This window comes from Ambystoma mexicanum, chromosome 1p, assembly GCF_040938575.1.
Source record: "Ambystoma mexicanum isolate Mex_15411 chromosome 1p, UKY_AmexF1_1, whole genome shotgun sequence".
Lineage (NCBI taxonomy): Eukaryota > Metazoa > Chordata > Amphibia > Caudata > Ambystomatidae > Ambystoma > Ambystoma mexicanum.
In genome coordinates this window covers 997,640,617-997,661,704 of record NC_090921.1, presented here as the reverse complement: position 1 = coordinate 997,661,704, position 21,088 = coordinate 997,640,617, and the positions used below count along the sequence as shown (strand labels likewise).

The following is a 21,088-nucleotide window of genomic DNA, read 5'->3' as shown; positions in this document are numbered from 1 at the left end:
TTGTAAACCCGACAGTTAATTGTCAGATAATGCAATGCAACAAAAGTAGCACTCGCGTACGAGTAAAAGCGAGTCAAATTTGATCTTTGATTGTCGAGCAGTGAAGATTGTTTTTTTCTTACCAAGTTGCACTGTAGTCCTCATTGCTGCATTATTTTGTAAAGTGGCTTTAGCATTTTAGCGATTTTAATATTGCTAACCTTTTTAACATCGTATTCATTTAACAGCTCTTTGTGGTTTCTGCTGTGTTTGGTGCTTTTACTACTTCTGTTACTATATTCCCAAACAGTGCGATTTGAATCAGAGCGATTTTAGCTCTGCACGCACACATTTACACTTAAAAACTACAAGTCCTTTTGGACTTGTAGTCCTTAGCCTCGTTTAAGCGCAACTCAGGTGCGAACGAGATAGCTGGTCTGTGCATGACCGGAAGGGAAGAAGTTCCGATTCTTCTACCGCCCGCCTCTCGATGGGGATTGCAGTTCTTGCTGCAATTGCTCCAGCTAGGAATATTTTTAACACACATGGGTCTATGTTAGCTACTCAGTTACTGGTGAGTTCTGAGAGGTGTTTCACGCCTGCTCCATCCATCTGCGTGCAAGACCATCTGGCTTCTACTTATCGTCCCATTGATAATGAGTCTGCTGTTAGAACAGCATTGCCGCATATTTCATCTACTTACCGCAGTTGACGTGGATGTAATCTCGATCACTTCGACCCAGATTACTTCCTTTGACATCGCATCTGAGGGTGGAGGTTCTGAATTAATAGCTCAATCATGACCTCTCATACAAGTTCCACAGGGAGGGGGTATTGGAGCAACAGAAAGTTGGCCACAGGATCACCCCAGTCCACAACTTAACTTGCCTGCTACTTAATACAAGATCACTGGTTAAACATGCCTTAGAGGTTGCCACTTACATACAAGAAAAGAACATTGATGTGTGTGCGCTAACAGAATCTTGGGGACACAAAGCAGCTGGCCCATCCCTCAAGCTTGCTATCCCTGAAGCATATGCTATGGTTCAGCAAGATAGAGAGGAGGGTAGGGGGTGGGGGGTTTGCGCTGATTTTTAAATCATCATTAACTATCTGGGAAATAAATGGGAAAACTATGAATGGCATTGAGTGGCTTCATGTGAAAATTATATTAAATGCTGAATCAACACTGAATCTCCTCTTGGTTTATTGACCACCCTCCTTAACAGAAGATCTCACATTGGCATTCTCCAATGACTTGGTGTCTATCCTAAAGCCAAATTCTAGTTTTTTATTATTAGGTGATTTTAACCATTGGCTGGGCCATAAGGAAGTTCCTGTAGCTGCTGGAGACAGCATTGGCCGACCTTGGATTCGAGCAAATGATCGCTCGCCCACTCATAATCTTGGTCACACGTTAGACTGGATCACTACTACTAATGTTATAACTAAGGACTTTCTGGTATCCCCCTACCCATGATCAGATCATGCTTTTGTTTACTTCACAATTTAGGCTGACTTTCCTAAGAAATTGAAGGGCAAGGGGTTGCAAGGTTCATTAGGAAGAAGTTCAAAGTTGCTCACGCGTAGAGAATTTAACCCTTGTTGAGCCTGTCTCTTAACTTTTCGGCCCTTGACACCTCAGCAGGGATGTGCAAATCCCTTTTATCCAACTTGGACAACATCATAAACACCTTAGGACAGGGGTGCACAACTGATTTTGACAGAGGGCCGAAAGTACCTTACATGAGGGCTATAGTGGGCCGAAAAGTAAAAGTGGGCGGGGCGGTAGGCGGGACATGTCAGGAGGCTTTTTCAACCCCCAATTTGTATTAAACACATGGAAAAAGATGTTTTTGAGGGGTAACGATTTTTATTGCATTTCAAACTTACATTTTGTACTACACATTTTCCATTGCTATCATTTATTTCGATTTAGTTATTGTATATCGTCTGTTTAATTAAATTATATATATTTTATTGACCCTTGATTGGACATTCCGTTATTTTGGACTGCTATAGTTTGCTGTTTGGGTTACCCAAGAGGAGTATGGCCTTCGTTGAGTCAGGTTTCCTCAAAAAGCAAAGGATGTACATCTCCTAACTGTGCCTGTTTTAGCTTTATTATTGAGTTCACTCTTGGAGTGCAACACTATGCCCCATGGCTCCCATCCCCAACCAAACACTATGCCCCATGGTCCCCTCACCCCCAACCAAACACTATGCCCCATGGCCCCCTCACCCCCAACCAAACACTATGCCCCATGGGCCCCCTCACCCCCAACCAAACACTATGCCCCATGGGCCCCCTCACCCCCAACCAAACACTATGCCCCATGGGCCCCCTCACCCCCAACCAAACACTATGCCCCATGGGCCCCCACCCCAACCAAACACTATGCCCCATGGCCCCCACCCCCAACCAAACACTATGCCCCCTGTCCCTCACCCCCCAAGCAAACACTATGCCCCCTGTCCCTCACCCCCAACCAAACAATATGCCCCATGGCCCCCTCACCCCCCTAACCTCCAACCAAACACTATGCCCCATGGGCCCGTCACCCCCAACCAAACACTATGCCCCATGGCCCCCACCCCAACCAAACACTATGCCCCATGGCCCCCACCCCCAACCAAACACTATGCCCCCTGTCCCTCACCCCCAAGCAAACACTATGCCCCCTGTCCCTCACCCCCAACCAAACACTATGCCCCATGGCCCCCTCACCCCCCTAACCCCCAACCAAACACTATGCCCCATGGCTCCCAACCAAACACTATGCCCCCTGTCCCTCACCCCCCAAGCAAACACTATGCCCCCTGTCCCTCACACTCAACCAAACACTATGCCCCATGGCCCCCTCACCCCCCTAACCTCCAACCAAACACTATGCCCCATGGGCCCGTCACCCCCAACCAAACACTATGCCCCATGGCCCCCACCCCAACCAAACACTATGCCCCATGGCCCCCACCCCCAACCAAACACTATGCCCCCTGTCCCTCACCCCCCAAGCAAACACTATGCCCCCTGTCCCTCACCCCCAACCAAATACTATGCCCCATGGCCCCCTCACCCCCCTAACCCCCAACCAAACACTATGCCCCATGGCTCCCAACCAAACACTATGCCCCCTGTCCCTCACCCCCCCAAGCAAACACTATGCCCCCTGTCCCTCACCCCCAACCAAACACTATGCCCCATGGCCCCCTCACCCCCCTAACCTCCAACCAAACACTATGCCCCATGGGCCCGTCACCCCCAACCAAACACTATGCCCCATGGCCCCCACCCCAACCAAACACTATGCCCCATGGCCCCCACCCCCAACCAAACACTATGCCCCCTGTCCCTCACACTCAACCAAACACTATGCCCCATGGCTCCCAACCAAACACTATGCCCCCTGTCCCTCACCCCCCAAGCAAACACTATGCCCCCTGTCCCTCACACTCAACCAAACACTATGCCCCATGGCCCCCTCACCCCCCTCACCCCCAACCAAACACTATGCCCCATGGGCCCCTCACCCCCAACCAAACACTATGCCCCATGGCCCCCTCACCCCCCTAACCCCCAACCAAACACTATGCCCCATGGGCCCCTCACCCCCAACCAAACACTATGCCCCATGGCCCCCACCCCCAACCAAACACTATGCCCCCTGTCCCTCACCCCCAACCAAACACTATGCCCCATGGCCCCCTCACCCCCAACCAAACACTATGCCCCATGGCCCCCACCCCCAACCAAACACTATGCCCCCTGTCCCTCACCCCCAACCAAACACTATGCCCCATGGCCCCCTCACCCCCAACCAAACACTATGCCCCATGGGCCCCTCACCCCCAACCAAACACTATGCCCCATGGCCCCCACCCCAACCAAACACTATGCCCCATGGCCCCCACCCCCAACCAAACACTATGCCCCCTGTCCCTCACCCCCAACCAAACACTATGCCCCATGGCCCCCTCACCCCCAACCAAACACTATGCCCCATGGCTCCCACCCCCAACCAAACACTATGCCCCCTGTCCCTCACCCACCAAGCAAACACTATGCCCCCTGTCCTTCACCCACCAAGCAAACACTATGCCCCCTGTCCCTCACCCCCAACCAAACACTATGCCCCCTGTCCCTCACCCCCCAACCAAACACTATGCCCCCTATCCCTCACCCTCAACCAAACACTATGCCCCATGGCCCCCTCACCCAAACCAAACACTATGCCCCATGGCCCCCTCACCCCCAACCAAACACTATACCCCAAACACACTCTCAAGCATGCACCCATACAGACCCGAACCCCCGCCCCCAACGCAGCACACACATTCTCAAGCATGAACCCATACAGACCCGAACCCCCCGCCCCCAACGCAGCACACACATTCTCAAGCATGCACCCATACAGACCCGAACCCCCCACCCCCCAACTCAGCACACACACATGCACCCTTACAGACCCGAAACCCCCACCCCCCAACTCAGCACACACACATGCACCCTTACAGACCCAAACCCCCACCCCCCCCAACTCAGCACACACACATGCACCCATACAGACCCGAACCCCCCACCCCCCAACTCAGCACACACACATGCACCCATACAGACCCGAACCCCCACCCCCCAACTCAGCACACACACATGCACCCATACAGACCCGAACCCCCACCCCCCAACTCAGCACACACACATGCACCCTTACAGACCCGAACCCCCCACCCCCCAACTCAGCACACACACATGCACCCTTACAGACCCGAACCCCCCACCCCCCAACTCAGCACACACACATGCACCCATACAGACCCGAACCCCCCACCCCCCAACTCAGCACACACAGACCTGAACCCCCACCCCCCAAATCAGCACACACACAGACCCGAACCCCCCCAACCCCAACTCAGCACACACACAAACATGCACCCATACAGACCCGAACCCCCACCCCCCCAACTCAGCACACAAAAAACATTCAAATCAAAACATTTATACACATCCGACACCCACCCCCACCCCCGCATCTCAACATACACATAAAATGCATTCAAATTCCAACATTCATACACATCCGACACCCCCCCACCCCCGCATCTCAACACACACACAAAATACATTCAAATTCCAACATTCATACACATCCGACACCCACCCCCGCATCTCAACACACACACAAAATACATTCAAATCAAAACATTCATACACATCCGACACCCCCCCCACCCCCGCATCTCAACATACACACAAAATACATTCAAATCAAAACATTCATGCACATCCGACACCCCCCACCCCCGCATCTCAACACACACACAAAATACATTCAAATCAAAACATTCATACACATCCGACACCCCCCCTACCCCCGCATCTCAACATACACATAAAATGCATTCAAATCCCAACATTCATACACATCCGACACCCATCCCCGCATCTCAACACACACACAAAATACATTCAAATTCCAACATTCATACACATCCGACACCCCCCCATCCCCCCATCGCAACATACACACACAAACATAAAGTGAAACAGACCCGACACACAAACGCAAACAGACCACTTACCGGAGACGTGCTGGAAGGCAGGCAGGTAAGCGGCAGGTAAGCAGGAACGCTGGAATCGTACTACGGCTGGCGTGGTCCAAGGCTGAAATGCCTTCCGGCATCAAGCCTTATGGACCACGCCAGCCGTAGTGCTGGCCCTCCATTGGGTCAGCACACACACACTACGTGGCTCGTAGGAGCAACGTGGTGCATGTGTGCTGAGCCAATGACGGCCAGTGTTTTGTCCGGCCCGGAAGACAACAAAGACTTTCCTAATGGAGGGCGGCGGGGCCGCCCTCCATTAGGAAAGTCTTTGTGCCTCGCGGGCCGGACAAAAGAGCATGGCGGGCCGCAACTGGCCCGCGGGCCGTAAGTTGTACACCCATGATCTAAATCTATGAAAGATCCAATGCTGGAGAAGCCACCAGACTCATCAGCTTTATGATGTGTGACGATTCATGGGATCATGTCACTTTTCCCTAAAGAGTATCCCTAACCTGTATGGATAGGGAGGTGAGGCCGTTAACTGATAATCCCCCAAATGGTGGTAAAAAGCAGGAGGACCTTACAGGGAGGGACTTCTGATATGGGGACAAGGATTCCCGTTCCATAATCCTCCTTTGCTACAAACTATGAAACCCTTAAGATCTGTCAAGGTTCAGGCTGACCATACTACTGTGTACTATTGTGCTACTCTTCTTCCTGTAAGATTAGACACCATCAATATGAATAATCAGTCTGAACAGGATTTGTACTATCACACATCTGCAAAACACTAATGTGAAAGATACTGGGACGAGATGGCCCCCAAGGACAGACTATGGCACTCCGCTGGGGAGTGTGAAGAGTAAGGAATGAAAGTTAGCCTTTATTGAAAATAAAAGGGTTGGGAAAAGGCCTCTCTACCCCTGCTCTAGAGGAATTTCCCTACCTAAACCAAAACTAAGGATCAGGATGTGAAAATCAAATTGTCCTTGTTTCCAAAGGTTCTATTCTGTGCCTCGCACTAAACTAAATTATAAAAGGTGAAAAGGGAAATGTCTTTAACATTTTGAAGTTCTTGCAAAAGTGTTCATAAAAGAAGAAGAATCCGTTCCAACACAAAAGGTTCTTTATATCGGGAGCCCTCTTGCTCCACACTGGGATTCCGTTCCCCAGGTGTTCTCTTCCTTGAATACAACAGTTCCTTGTGTCTTATTTGGCCCACAATTGTACTGTCACAGAAAAAGCTTCCTAGTTTTCTAATTCTTTTTGTCAGGAATAAGCAAATAAAGCCTAACACAGTTCTGATATTTCTGTACTTGGAGGTTCTTAACATACTTGTCATTGCATGGTGTACTCTACTGACAGGGCTTCTTGCTGTTACACTTCTAAATTGCCTGGTATACTCTCAGGCCAGGGCTTCATATTTCCGGTCAGGGCTTTTGTTTTTTACACATGTGTAACTTGCCTGGCATACTCTCATGTCAGTGCTTGTAGTTCTTTCACACTTGTAACTTGTATACTCTCATGCCAGGACTTGTAGTTCTTACCCACTTGCAATTGTCTGGTATACCTTTCTGCCAGGACTTCTGTATCTTACTCACTTGTAACTCGCCTGGTATACTCTCCTGCCAGAGCTTCCCATTCTTGCACACTTGCAATTGCCTGGTTTCTCTATTCAGGGCTTCTTGCATTCACATGGGGTTGCCAACAATTTCCACAGCTGCATATTCACTTGATTGGCTCACATCATCTTGATATATATTTTGTTTTGGTGCTCCCATGTATTTGCATTCCATACATTCACACACTGAAAAGGGGTTTACTTCTCTTTCTCTATTTACAGTTAGTTTTGTTTTCTCTCTTCCTCTGGTTCTTGTTACTGATAATGGTATTTGGTGTGGTCGCTGATATGCCCCGGGGTCCCCACTGCTTTTGGGCTGATTCGCCGGCTCTTGCCGACATTCTTTGGCTTGTTTGCAGTCGTTCGGTGAAGGTACGCCGCTTGGTTTCCCTTCTTGGCTGTTTCCTGCTCAGTTTCTTGTTTTCCGTGACGTCTCTTCCACATGCACGCTTTCACTCTGGCACTGCAGCATGACCCGCCCCGTCAGCATTTCCCCTCATCTTTACGGGTGAGCCACCCAGCTCTGCCACACTTGCCACTGTTTTTCAGTTCTGAGCCTCGCGGACAGGTGAAAAGTCTTCCCGCAACAGTAGCCTGTTGCAACTTGTTTCCATCTTTAAATTTCCCAGGTACAGGTATTTGCGGTGAAAGACTAGAACGCTCGCTGGGTTTCCGGTTTCTCCCGCTCTGCGTTTCTCTTTCCCTCTTCTTTGTCCCAGTACTTGAGGAATTATGGGACCAGAAGTCCATTGTTGTTCATTGATTACTAGAGCTTGCATAATCATTTGCAAATGTTTTAAATGATAATGTATTGTTGGATGATTGAAAATTGGACCTGGAGAAGGTGGTCTTGTAATTTCTACACGATATCTCAAGGTTGGAGGTTTGGGTCATTTGATGTGGGGAAAGGTTTCCCTATGCTTCAAAGGAGGAGGTGGAGATGAATGACAAGCCATACGGTTTTGGGTATGTGAAGATTATCCTCAAAGGAAAATAGGGTGTACCATGTCTCATCACTGATGAAGTCATGACATCTCCCCAGAGGCTGTCTCTTCCCATGTGATCCTCCCTCATTTTACTGCTCTCAGAGTCAGGATTAGATAGCGGTTGCTGTCCACTGGCCACATCAGAGGAGGTTTCCGACAGGAGATCAGTGATGACTCCACTGGATTCATCAAAGGAGTTTCCAGCCCAACAAGATAAAAATCAAAGCAGGACTCAGTAAAGAGAGCAACAGGTGTGAAGCCTGGTCAGCCCGGGAAATTCAAACTGGGAGAGAAGACAGGAGGTTGGAGGAGGAACCCAGATACTGGGAGGACACCAGCCGCAACCCAGAAGAGTCCTTCTAGCATGAGCAAGCCTAACTGGAAGCTGGAATCTGAGAGATGGTGGTGCGACCTTGTGGAGGTGGACTAAGGGTCAAACAACTACGCTGATATTGCCTGACCTGAAAACCAGCAGAGAGACAGCGGGACCGCCGAGAGAGATGAGCAAAGCGGAACAAGTGCTCACTGAGAACGCAGAAGCCCGACACCCCAGGAAGAACCAGTAACAAGCTCGGACCAAAGTAAAGGTAACAGGAGGGACTGGGGGACGTGCGAAGCAAGCCTCAGGAAGGATCAGCCTCATCTCAGTAATTGCACTGAAAATATGTTGTTACTTGGCATTTATTATAGCGCTCTATATATCATTGATAGGACCTCAAAGCGCTGGTAGGTTGAATGCCCTTGGGAACCGTAGTTCTGGTCAGTAGGGAGGGATGGTGTCATAGGGTGCTTGGGTGCACCAGATGTCTGCAGCTGATGTAACTGCCGGTTGGTAGCAGCATCCTAGCGTTAGGTGTGGTGCTGGAGATATCAGTTGGTGTGTGCAGTCTAGTGGGTGGACATCCAGACTGGGCTCTGGCTGCGTTAAGCCTGAAGGACGCATATGTGAGCAACTAGACCAGAATGTGCTCAGCTAGCCGCATTTTATTAGGGTGATGAGGTGTTCATGGGTTCGTTTTCGTATGTGAACAGCTAGGCCGAATTAATCAGGGGTATAGCTGTGTTCTAGTTGAATGATGGTGTATAGTAGAGAGTAAGCGCAGTGATGTGATATGATGGTTATCTTTGAAGCGCCCGAGACCAGGCACGTGAACAGGATGGTAGGGAACAGAGACACACGGACACAGAGACAGGGGGCTGGGGTAAGGGAGACGGTGGGGGGATACAGATGTATAGCATGGGGAACAGGAAGGCAGGGTAGACAGTGATACACGTGTGGGCATGTTAACATTTACATTCGTATTTCTATCCAGATGTGATTCAGGCTAATGTTCCCATCTCCACCCAAACGTGGGACATGCCAACATTTGCATTTCTATCTAGAAGCAACTCAGGCTAACGCTCACAGTTCTGTTGGGGTCTGGCGCAGGCCAATGTTTACAATTCTAACTGAGAACTCCATTATTTCAATCCTTTTCTTCCATTCACTCCATTCCACCCACTCCGCTCACTTCATCCACTCCATCCCTCCACTCCATCCGCCGCATCCGTGCTGTCCATTCCATCCATTACACCAATTCCATCCATTTCACCCACCTCCCTGCCCCATCCATGCTGTCCATTAACCAATTCCATCCATTCCATCAATTCCACCCCCCTCCCGTCCACTCAGTGTACTTCAACCCTTCTGTGCACCCTATCCACTCTATCCATTCCATCAATTCCATCCATTTCACCCAGTTTATCCACTCCATAAATCCACTCAATCTACTCGGTCTACTCCATCCGTTCCACTCTGTCCATTCCAACCCTTCTATGCACCCCATCCATTCTATCCATCCACCCACTCTATCCTTCTCATCCATTCCATCCACTTCACCCAGTTCTTCCACTCCATCCATGCATCCACTCAATCCACTCTTCTACTCCATCCATTCCATCCATCGATCGATCCCATATCCATATACTCTCTCCATTGCATCCACCCCATCCGTTTTATTCATCTGTTCAATCCATTCCGTCTACTGCATCCGTTTCATCCATCTATTCTATCTGTTCCGTGCACTCCAACCGTTCCATCTGTCAATCGATTCCATTCCATCCGATCGGTCTGTTCCATCCATTCCATCCATTCATACATCCACTACATCTATCCATTTTATCCAGCAGTATCCATCCATGCCACCCAATTCCACACACATCATCCAATTCCATCCATACCATCTATACATCCTATATACACATATGCCGATCATTCCATCTACTGCATTCAACAATTCTCTGTATATATCTTCCAATCATTCCACATGCATCCACGCCATCCATTCCATCCACTCGCCCTACATGCGTCCATGTACTCCATCCCCGTCATCCGGCCCATCCACCCGTCTTTTTTTTCTTCTATTGCGTCCATCCATTCCATCCAGTATCCATTCCATCAATCCCTCCATCCATCCGTCCACTCTATCCACTAATTCCCTCCATCTATTCCATCTATCAATATATCCTCGCTACCATTCATCCGATCATCCATCCATCTATTCCATCAATTCATCCGCTGTTCCATTCGTCCGGTTCATCCATCTCCTCCATCCATCTGTTATATTAATTTTGTCTATTCTCTCTAGTTCAACCATTCTATCCACTCTATATGCATACCCTCCATTCATTCCACATGCATCCGTGCCATACATTCAATCCCTTCATTTCTCATGTGTCTGTTTTATTCATTCCATCCTCTCCATCCTTTCATTCCATCTTCTCCATCCACTCCATCTGTTCGCTCCATCCGTCACTCCACACATGCATCCACACCATCCATTCCATCCACCCATTTCGTCAATCCATTCCTTCCATCATTCTGTCCATCTATTCCCTCGATCCATTCCCTTCATCCACTCCATCCATCCATCCATCATATCCTGTGGGTAGGATCAGAGGTCATGGAGCACATGGGAGAGAGTCTCATTGGGCCTCATTACGAGTTTGGGGGTAGCCATGCCCTTAATAAGGGCATGGCTACCCCCAAACTCGAGTCCGGGTCCCGCAAAAGGGGACTTACCGGGCCATTCTAACCTTGGAGGGCCCGGTAATTCCCTTTTGCGGGACTCCAGAATACTGAAGTAGTGGGATCCTGCAGGAGTGAAGCTGGCCCACCTAGCCCCCTAAGCCTGCCTGGCTCAGCAATCCTGCTTCTTTAAAAAGTATTGGCCAGGAAAACCCAAGGGGGAATGGATAAAACAACAGAAGAAAAGAACTCCCACTGCAGGTACTTCAGACTGTCTTCCTGGAAGGTTTTGGCTCAGATGGGATGTTCCTAAAAGGAAAATACAACTTTAAATGAATCTGTTCTTTTAATATCTTTCTGACTACACTTTGTTATATAATACTTTCTCCTAAATAAATATTACCTGTTGCCTAAGCTTGATTTGCCAATAGGCTGCTTCAGAGAGGTATATTTATATATTGCTGTGTGGCTGACTGTAGCTACTCATAGAACTTTTGTCTTTCTGCACTCTTGTTCTCTTTATTTTCTTGAATTGAATTCCTTAAAGAAAAAAATCATACCCAAAAATATTGTTGTCACTATTATCTATGTAAATCTACTCAGGCTGTTATTATAGAATAAAGATGTATGTAATGTTCATTACCTTTTGTGATTCAGATGACTCTTAGTAAAATGACTGAAATATTTAAAGTTCCAACAAAAAATATTGTGCAGCGTCATCTAAAACTGCCTCTTACTGAGAATGTCTCTTTCCATTAAACACTCCGAAAAAATCGCTGCTCGCTCGAACTTCAAAGGCTGTCTATTCTTGCTTTCTTCCGTTAGACTGACAACGAAGAAAATGAAGAGAAAACAATTGACTTTTACAATGGCCGCGACGCACGCGCGACGTCGCTGGGTCCTTTCTTCTAAACCACGCTTGGAAATCTTCAGGAATACGCGACGCTCTCTCGCCAACCGAACGAATAATAAAAATAAGGTTAATTCGTTACCTGAACTATGTTAAATGTTAAAACGCGGCGAATATAGTCCGCGCGCCTGATTAGTAATAAAAGTTAATTTACTCTTAAATAAAAAATAATTCTTAATAGAATTTTTTATCAACAATTATATACATTGATAAAATAAACAAATGTATATTTTTTCCCAAGTCTTTCTCTACAACTTCAGTTCAAAAATAATGAGTCTTCAATTAAAATACTGAAATCCACTCAGCTTATCAGTTTTTTCTAGGACTTGACTCTTCACAAGTTCAGCAGCTGACTGGAACTGGATTTCTTCAACTGCAGACGATCCATCCGTTATCTAACAACTAATACTAAAATATCTTTGGGATTAAACGAATGGATACTAATATCCTTTAAAAATGGAAACTTTAATAGGAATTACTCAGGAGCTAATACATTTATGACCTACTCAGCTACAAACTTTAATGAAAGGCAGTTGAAAATTGCCATGAACATTCTAAATGACATCACAATACTGTATGTTGTAAGCTAAACCAATCACTACTGCAAAAGTGTTCCACCATCTTGGCTTGGGGGCATTTAATCTTTCTAAATGAAAGTTAGTTAAGGGACAATAGAATAATTTTAAAAAGAAATGTCCTGTTCTCTAAACAGAATTTATTTAGTATTTCAACCACACTCTCTCTCTAACTTTCCTGGAAAGATATTTGAAACTCCCTATTCTCTTAGGAATCTTATCAATGTGAGGTACCAAATGTGAAAACCTGACAGTAGTACCGGTACTTTTCTTAATGGTACCGTTGCTACCATCCTGGTCTTCTCGCGGGTGCCGCTCTGCACGGTTGGTCTAACCAGGCGTGCAGAGTGGCCCCCGCGAGAAGACCTGTGATGTTGCGGCATGGCAACATTCGTAATGAGGCTCATTCTGTATTTATTCATTGGGTTGTTGGGAGTTCAGAAATGTCTTTGGGTTTGTGGATGGTGTTATGGAAAGAGCCATGTTTTTAGTAATTTGCGGAAAGTCATTGTCTTGGGTGTGTCAGATGCGAGGTGGAAGCGAGTTCCACAGAGTCAGGGCCAATGTTGAGAAAGAGGATCCTTCGAGCCTGACGGAATTGGTGGTTGGGATCACTAAAAGGAGGGCAGAGCGTGTTGTTAGGGAGCGGGATGGGAGGTAAAGTTTTAGCTTATCTTGGCAGTATAGAGGGCCGGTCTTGTGTACTGCACGTGATTGATGCACAGGGTCTTGAAAGTGGCCCTTCGTCCAACTGGGAGCCAGTGAAGGGCTCTGAGAGCTGGAGAGGTGTGGTCTCTTGGACCCAGGGGAAGAAGCATTTTAGCAGCAACGTTATGCGCTCTTTAGAGTTTATTAAGGTGGTATGCTGGGACTCCTAGGGAAAGGGAGTTGGCATAGTCCAGTCATGACATTACAATAGACATAACAGAGGCAAGTCTGTTTGGGAAGGAGAGGTAGGGAAGAATGCGCCTGAGAATTTTGAGTTGGTAGTGACAAGATTTAGATACGTTGTTGATCTGTCGGGAGAGGGTTAGGCCAGAGTCCATAGTGCATCCAAGGTTTTTTACTGTGACGGAGGGGTTGGGTGGTTGGCCCATGGAAGGGGACCAAGGGAGTGGGCGAGGGAGAAGCTCAGTGTTGCTGCACACCATGATTTCGGTTTTAGTGGGGTTTAGGAGGAGGTGGTGTGTAGTCATCCAACGGTCGATATCTAGGAGGCAGGCTGCAAGCTCGGGCTGAGAGTGGAGTCTGAGTTGTGGAGTTTAAGGATTATTTGGGTATCGTCAGTGTAGTTTTAGCACACGATATTGTGCGGGCAGATATTTCCAGGCAGGGTGGACAAATAGAGGTTGAAAAGGAAAGCTGATAGGCATGCGCCTTGCGGTACTCCAATATTAACTGGGCGAGCAGCGGAGACAAAAGAAAGCCTCAGAGTGATTTCTCTCCTCTCAGTAATTGCATTGAGAATATGAATTGTGAAGAATGCCTTGGAAGGAATCTCCTTCATCTCAATAACTGTTCTAATAGTAACCAAAGTGAACAGAGCCTCGGGAGCCTTATCCCGTGTCTCGGTATGTGGGACAAGACTGTTAAAATCAGAGATAAAGAGTGTGATACATTCAAGAGCGCCATAAAAGAAGCCTGGAGGGAACTTGAAGGGCTGTGATACATTCAAGAGCGCCATAAAAGAAGCCTGGAGGGAACTTGAAGGGCTCATAAGAATTATTGTGAAAAACAGATAGAAGAGCACTTTGAGTCACAGAACCAGGACAAGGGAGTCATTCTCCAAGGTTGCATTAGTTGATTCAGAAGCTAAAGTTTGTCAAGGACTGTCAAGAGAAGGTTGAATTTGTGGAGCCAGGAGAAGGGAGCCATTCTCCTGGCGTTTTCTCTTCATGAAGAACTACTGAACTGGAATTAAGACTCTTGCCCCTAGGGCTGATCCCTTCGGAACCAGGAGAAGGGAGGAATTATGCTTGTATTATTTAGGTTTCTTTCTGTTTAGTGGCGGGGATAGAGTAGAGGAGATTTTTGGACAGAAGGTGGATTTTCATTTGGACAAATCCCCCCTCCCCCTGACAACGAACATCCCAGTAATTCAGTTATTCCTTGGTTAGGTAGGAATAACCCTCTAGAACTAGGGAAAGGAAGGCGTTTTCATCTTTCTTTAAATATAATTATATTGAAATGCCACCTCTGTCTCCAGCTACTCATTCCAGCACGCCATATGCCATGGGAGGTGGGGGAAAGCTGTCTTAAGACCAAATTTAGGTCCCTGGTATTGAAAATGATGTCATGCTAGAGAGAATCTCCGGAATTTCTTGTGCACTGTCACAATAGGAATGTGCAGATATAAATACCTCAGATCCACAGCACACAACTAATCTCACCGGAATAGAGCATTTCGAACCTGTGCTGGTGTAACCATTGAGTTTTTCTTGTGGAAGAAAATGGTGGAGGAAAAAGACCTACCACTGTCCTCAGGCTAGCCTGGTTTTTCTTCTGGACAGAAAAGATACAAGAGTAAAACCCACTTCCTCTTTCCAGGCAAGGGACTTACTATGTCGCCCTAATTTAAAGAAGGTTGATCATTTCCTAGAAAAGAGATATTGATCTGATTTGAAGGACTGGGGGAGAACGAAGAGATGGAGGGGTGGCTAAGGGGTAGCCAAAAGAAATCACGGCGAGGACCCAGCAATCTCTAAAATGGTACACCAATAGCCTCTGATTTCTGAAATCATTCCCCGTACTGTGGAGTTGTGGTTCTGGATGACAGCTTCATTGCTTTTTTGAATCTGGAGTGATTGGGGTGGCAGAAGGGAAAATACCTTAATTTAAGTTCCAGATTGTTCATGTCTGTCTACTAGGGTATCTGTCAGGCTGTCTATTCCTCAGTTCATGGTATCCATGAAATTCACCGAAACATTAGGACCTGCAGTCAGAGCACAATTACTGTGATCTTGAAAAGGGCTTTCTAAGCACAGTTAGAAATGTATCCGCTAAGGTGGAAGCCTTCCTTTTCATCAATTCGCCATGTTATAGGTGCAGTAAGATGGCAGTTGGGAGGGCCCTAATCTCTGCCCCTTATTATAGTGCCAGTATGCTTGTGTACAGTGCCACTGTCAATAACCCCATACCTGCCTCAGATGATACTGGACCGTTTGTCTATCTGTTGTAGGAAACTACATGTCCCATTCATAGCCAGCGTTAGAAACTGGTTAGGCTGGCCAAACAGAAGCTCAACTGAGTGGCCAGGCACCTATGAACCCAAAACGGCAACCCCCTGAAGGAAATCTGTGACATGACGCAGAGCCACAGATTACATCAAAGGCCAGGGCATACCCGGAATCCAAAGACATTACGCCCACCTGTCACAGAGCTGCAGAATGGCTCTCCAGCCAAACCGATGGGATAACAGGCCTGCAAGGCTGCCACACGAACTGGAACTTAAAGGGCATTGCTCACCACCACAGTCAGCCTTCGCAGAGCCATAGCGGACCCACACACGAGAAAGGGGTGGGGCTTAGATTCCCTTTAATGTCCTTTGTTGATTGTACCCCCTCCTTGGAGGAGAGAACAGGGAAAGGTTGGACGGGATGAAAACAAATGTGAGCCATCAAAAGGCATGTCAAGCAGCTTCGCTTGGAAGTCATGCACAAATCCTGATTTTCTTAACCAGGCTTATCTTCACATGACAGAACTTGCGGCCACTGAGCTCCCGAAAATAAACGGCTGTGTCGAGACCTGACTGCAGGGATTGGAGCATTGCTTCCTTGCCATTCTCCACTATGTTGAGCAAACCATTCCTCATGTCACCTTCTGGGACGTATTTGGCTGCCTCTGCAATCATAGACCAAAGTGTGTGTATTTACTTTGACAGGTACATGAAGTGTTAACTGATTTAAATGCCATACTGACAGAGGATGTTTCTTTTATCTAAAGCGCATTTGCCTTATTGCCTACAGTCGCAGCTTGTACTACCTGAATATCATGTGTCAGATGTCTGGTTAGAAACTCTGGGTCAGGTAGGGCTGGTTTGTACTTTTTGGCAAAATCTTTGTTTACTGGTGGCCCTGAGCAGGGAGTCTTCCATAGCTCCATGAGAGGATTTTTGATGGCATAAGGACTGGTTCAGCGGATGTGCCATTGGAAAGAAAATCAGTTAAGCAACATTCCATTATGTTACCAGATGGGAGACACCACCCTAATGCATCCATCACCTTTGCCATCAATTTCCTATATGCCACATTTGTATGGGCTCTAGGGTCTCCCTGTGGGAATTCCACCTCAGGAGCGGTGTCTAAGCCACTTGCGTCGTGAAGCACCAAAGCCAGGCCATACAACCTCTTTTCCTCGTCCTAGAACTCCTCAGGATGTTGAGGAAGACCCATGGACTCAAACCCGAAAGGAACGGGGTCGTCATCCTCATCAGAAATGTCCTGAAAAGTTAACAAGGGGCCTTGTACAAGTGTGGCAGTCCAAAAACAAGGGTACCGGTTAGATTACTGGCACCCTTGTTTCCGGACTGCCACATTACGAGACTGCCTGCCGGGGCCACTGGGCCTGACAGGTCTGACCCTGCCAGGCGCATTGGCCCCGGTAGGCAGAATTGTCACGGAACCACCGGCACCGTTACCAACAGTGCTTCCGTCTCCGGTCTCCCCACTCCCATAGAGTCCTATGGGATTGGGGAGTTACGAAATCTGGCGCCTGACTTTCCACGCCGCCAGGATTTGTAATGTTCCTGTGGCACCAGGAAGTCAGGCGCTGGATTCAGTGTTACAGGGTTGGCGGCATGTTGGGTTTATGTTGGGTTTTACCCCATTGCTTTTTCGGCGCCTGAAAAATGCAGTTCCACAAAGCTTGTGATTTCCATTACTTCCAATCTTTTATTCTTTTGGATTCATCAATTGATGATATAGCAGGTGGTGCCGACACGTGTTTCGACCTAACAGGTCTTTTTCTAGGCTGGTAGGTAATATAGAGGGATTGTCTTGGGTCCTGCTTGTTGCAGGCAGATCAGTTAAGTACTGGCTATATCATCAATTGATGAATTCAAAAGAATAAAAGATTGAAAGTAATGGAAATCACAAGCTTTGTGGAACTGCATTTTTCAGGCGCCGAAAAAGCAATGGGGTAAAACCCAACATAACAAACAGCACACGTGCCGAATGAGTGGAAACTATAACAATTCTTGCTGGTTTCAGAGTAGACATGGTGACAAAGTCTACCAAAAATGCGGAGAAAAATAGGTGTCAGAATCTCTGAAGCGAAGTTCCCAAGCAGCGTGCTGGGCATGCGGAAAAAAAGGAACTGAGGTCATGGGGCACCGAGTGCACTATCTGTACCCACATCGACATCACGTCCGGCACGGAGATGACAGCTCGAGGTCCATCAACGCCAGTGCCCACAACGGCACCTGCTGGGAAAAGGTTTGAGAGCTGCAAAACAGGATATTAAATATCTAAGATGAAGAATCTGTGGGAGGATACAATCCATTAGAAGTAGTGGTCTCAAAGCTGGGCTGCAAGCTGAGATGTGTGACAGACCATCATGGTCCCATACATGATGTAAAATAAAAAGTTGACAAACATTCATATTAATGTCCCTTCGTTGCTGAAGTCAGCTCTTTTGGACTTGATGTTTTTAACATGTCCGTGTTGGAGTAGATAATGATATTAGGATAAATTCAATAGTTTCTCACTAACATCAGTACCCTGAATGGATGTGACAGCCAGCCAATAAGGTAGCACACAATGTAGGCTTCATCTATTCATTCAATTAATCCCAGATTCTAAGCAAGTTCATAGCCGATTACACCCATCCTCACCTGACTCTCCTGTGATTGACACAACCCACCATTAAACCTTCCACACAATCTCCTACCCATGCCTTTTTGCCAGGCCCCAACATACCTCTGTCTCCTTTCGCCTGCTACCCGCAAGCTAGGGAATTGGAGAAGGAGCACCACTCTGTGCCCCACTATCCAGTCCCATGGTTTCAGTCTTGGGTGGATTTTTCATCAATTTGTGTGAACACATGGGCGGCAGTCCACTTTTTCCACATAAATGAATGGCCCTCTGCATTTGGTGCATGCCACTTATAGCAATAATTACTCATGCCGCAGGCTGCACCTGAAGGTAAGATCATGACCCCTGCTACGCCGCGAATCATTACATTTTTTTTAAATATTGTTCAGTTTCATAATGCTTGTCAGTTTAATGCTTTTCTAAAGAAGGGTATGTATTATACATCTGCTCCATTTTCACACCCCATGCATTTGGCTCATTACATGGGTCAGTAACTTTGTATGCAGTACCATACTCTAATCAAACTCAACATCTGTGTTTCTGGACAAAGTACAGCTTCTAAAATGAGCCATTTTTACATGCTGTTTCTCTCAAAGATGAATTCCAAGCCAGCACTGTAGCCATTAGGACCATGGATTGAAAAACCATATATGTAGTGAATGCAAAAGTCAAATTTTAAAACCAATACCTACCTGAAGTGTGGCCCAAGGTCCAGACTGGGGGCAAAGGGTCTGTCAGTGGTAATAGTTGTCCCAGTTCCTGTGGCCTGGATAGGGATAGCATAGACACTGCTGTTCTCAATTGATAGGCACATCTTTTCCTGGAACTTAAGGGTGTCATCCAGGTTGGCTACCAAAGTAAGGGCCAACTCGGTCTCCGGAGGAACAACTCCTTCACAAGGTTCGATCCGCCAATGTGAACGACTGCGAACCTGAAACGCATACTAGAGATCACAAATGTGTTTTTGACAAATTTCCACAAACAACTCCAATATAAATGTGTGACACACTATCTAAAAAAATGCACTTACACCATTCTACAAAGTAAAGGTTACTGACATTAATAACGTTTGCAATCTTAATGCTTCAGCCTTTAAGTTGCACTTGTGGGGTATCCCCCCCCCCCCCCGAATGAACAGTACCAGAGGTGGTGCCCTAGCACTTTGCAATATGATATGCCTAAACTCTGAAGCCTGAGAGTAGGAAGCCCACACTACTCAAAGCGTCTCACCTTCTCACCCATTGGCTCTTAAGATTGTATGCTGCAGCAGATTGCTTTAAATCAATGGTATTCAAATCTTTTGATGCTGAGCTCACCCTTGATTATAAATATGGTTGTCAAGCCCACCTTTGAGTAAACAGTGTTGACAGGCCCTCTCAGATGCTATATCGACTTATATTTTCTACTGAAAGCAGTCACTATACACTCTTTTTGAAGATCCTCCTGGCCCCCTGGCCATAATTCAGACCCCTTAATGGGGCCAGTCCCACAGTGTTACGAGCCGCGCAACACCGCCCACCTCCCAGAGACACCTTACCTGCGGCGGTGGCCTTTCCCGGGCACGCCCCTTCAGAGGCCGTGGCACCGGGCTCCCCGTAAGAGGGAGGCGGCTCACGGCGTCACGGAAACTGTGGCCACGATGGGGCTGGGGTGGATCAAGCCTCACCGCCCGGCTTCCTGGTCACGTGGGCAAAGCCCACGTGTTGCTGTAGGAGCGGCCCGCCCAACCAATCATGTTGCCACTTCCCGGTTGCAAGGGTCACGTGATACGCGACGCCACTCACGTGACCCAGTGAAGAAGCAATCACGTGACCCAAGCACCGGTTTAAAAGAACACTGAAGCTGAGCTTCCGCGCTTCTCAGCTGTTCTCAGCATTTCGAGTGGCATTGTGATTTTCCTGGATCTTGACCCTCCTGCTTTTGAACCCTGGCTTCTGGTGTTTCTGGACTGTTTTGCTTGCTCCTTGGATTTGGTTGCCTGAACTTTACCTAGTGGATTTTGGGACTCTCTGGCTTGCATCATTGGACCTGCTTCTTACGGATTTCGGACTTGGCTTTTGGAACTTTCAAGTTTACCTTCCTCGGCTCTTGGACCCTTTGGCTTTGGACATTTCTTGGAACTGTTTCTGGAACTCCCCTTTGGCTCAAGGTTGTTTTGTTTGGACTTCGGCTCAACACCACGTCAAGCCCCTAAGTGAGGGGGTTCTGAACCCCAGCTCCCCTGGCTGTCTTCCCGTCCTGGTTCTTCTCCATGTTAGGTAGGTCCCACTCCATTGTCTTGATTATTGGTCATTCCCAAGTTACTGCCTTGTACTCACACTCACCTGCTTTTCCTTTGCAGCACCTGGTACCCGTGTTCCCGACTCTTTTCACCTGTGGCCTCAATAACTGGTGAGGGAGTATATAATTCTCTCCTTCACTGGTGCTTGGGGACGGAGGTACCCATAGACATCGCAGAGGTTCGTTGTGACACACAGTTTGAGGACCATTGTTTTAGATATTTATTTTCAAATACTTCATTTAACTTAGAAGAAAGCTAGAAATGTCCTCTCTCAGTTAATCAATCCTACAAAGTTGACTTCCATACAGGCTATATCAGGGTTTAAAACTAATTTCTTGCAACTGCCCCTTTACCATTTTTATCTCCATCACCAAC

At 47.4% G+C, this 21,088-nt stretch overlaps 1 protein-coding gene across 1 annotated transcript in view; it reads right to left on the bottom strand.

Annotated features, from left to right (window-relative positions):
- The window catches only part of HYDIN (HYDIN axonemal central pair apparatus protein), a 3,273,799-nt gene that overhangs the window by 2,330,802 nt on the left and 921,909 nt on the right, over positions 1–21,088 (bottom strand). The window contains exon 19 of the mRNA XM_069654775.1: positions 19,125–19,363. Coding sequence (XP_069510876.1) covers positions 19,125–19,363 — 239 coding nt within the window. The remainder of the gene's footprint in view (positions 1–19,124; positions 19,364–21,088) is intronic.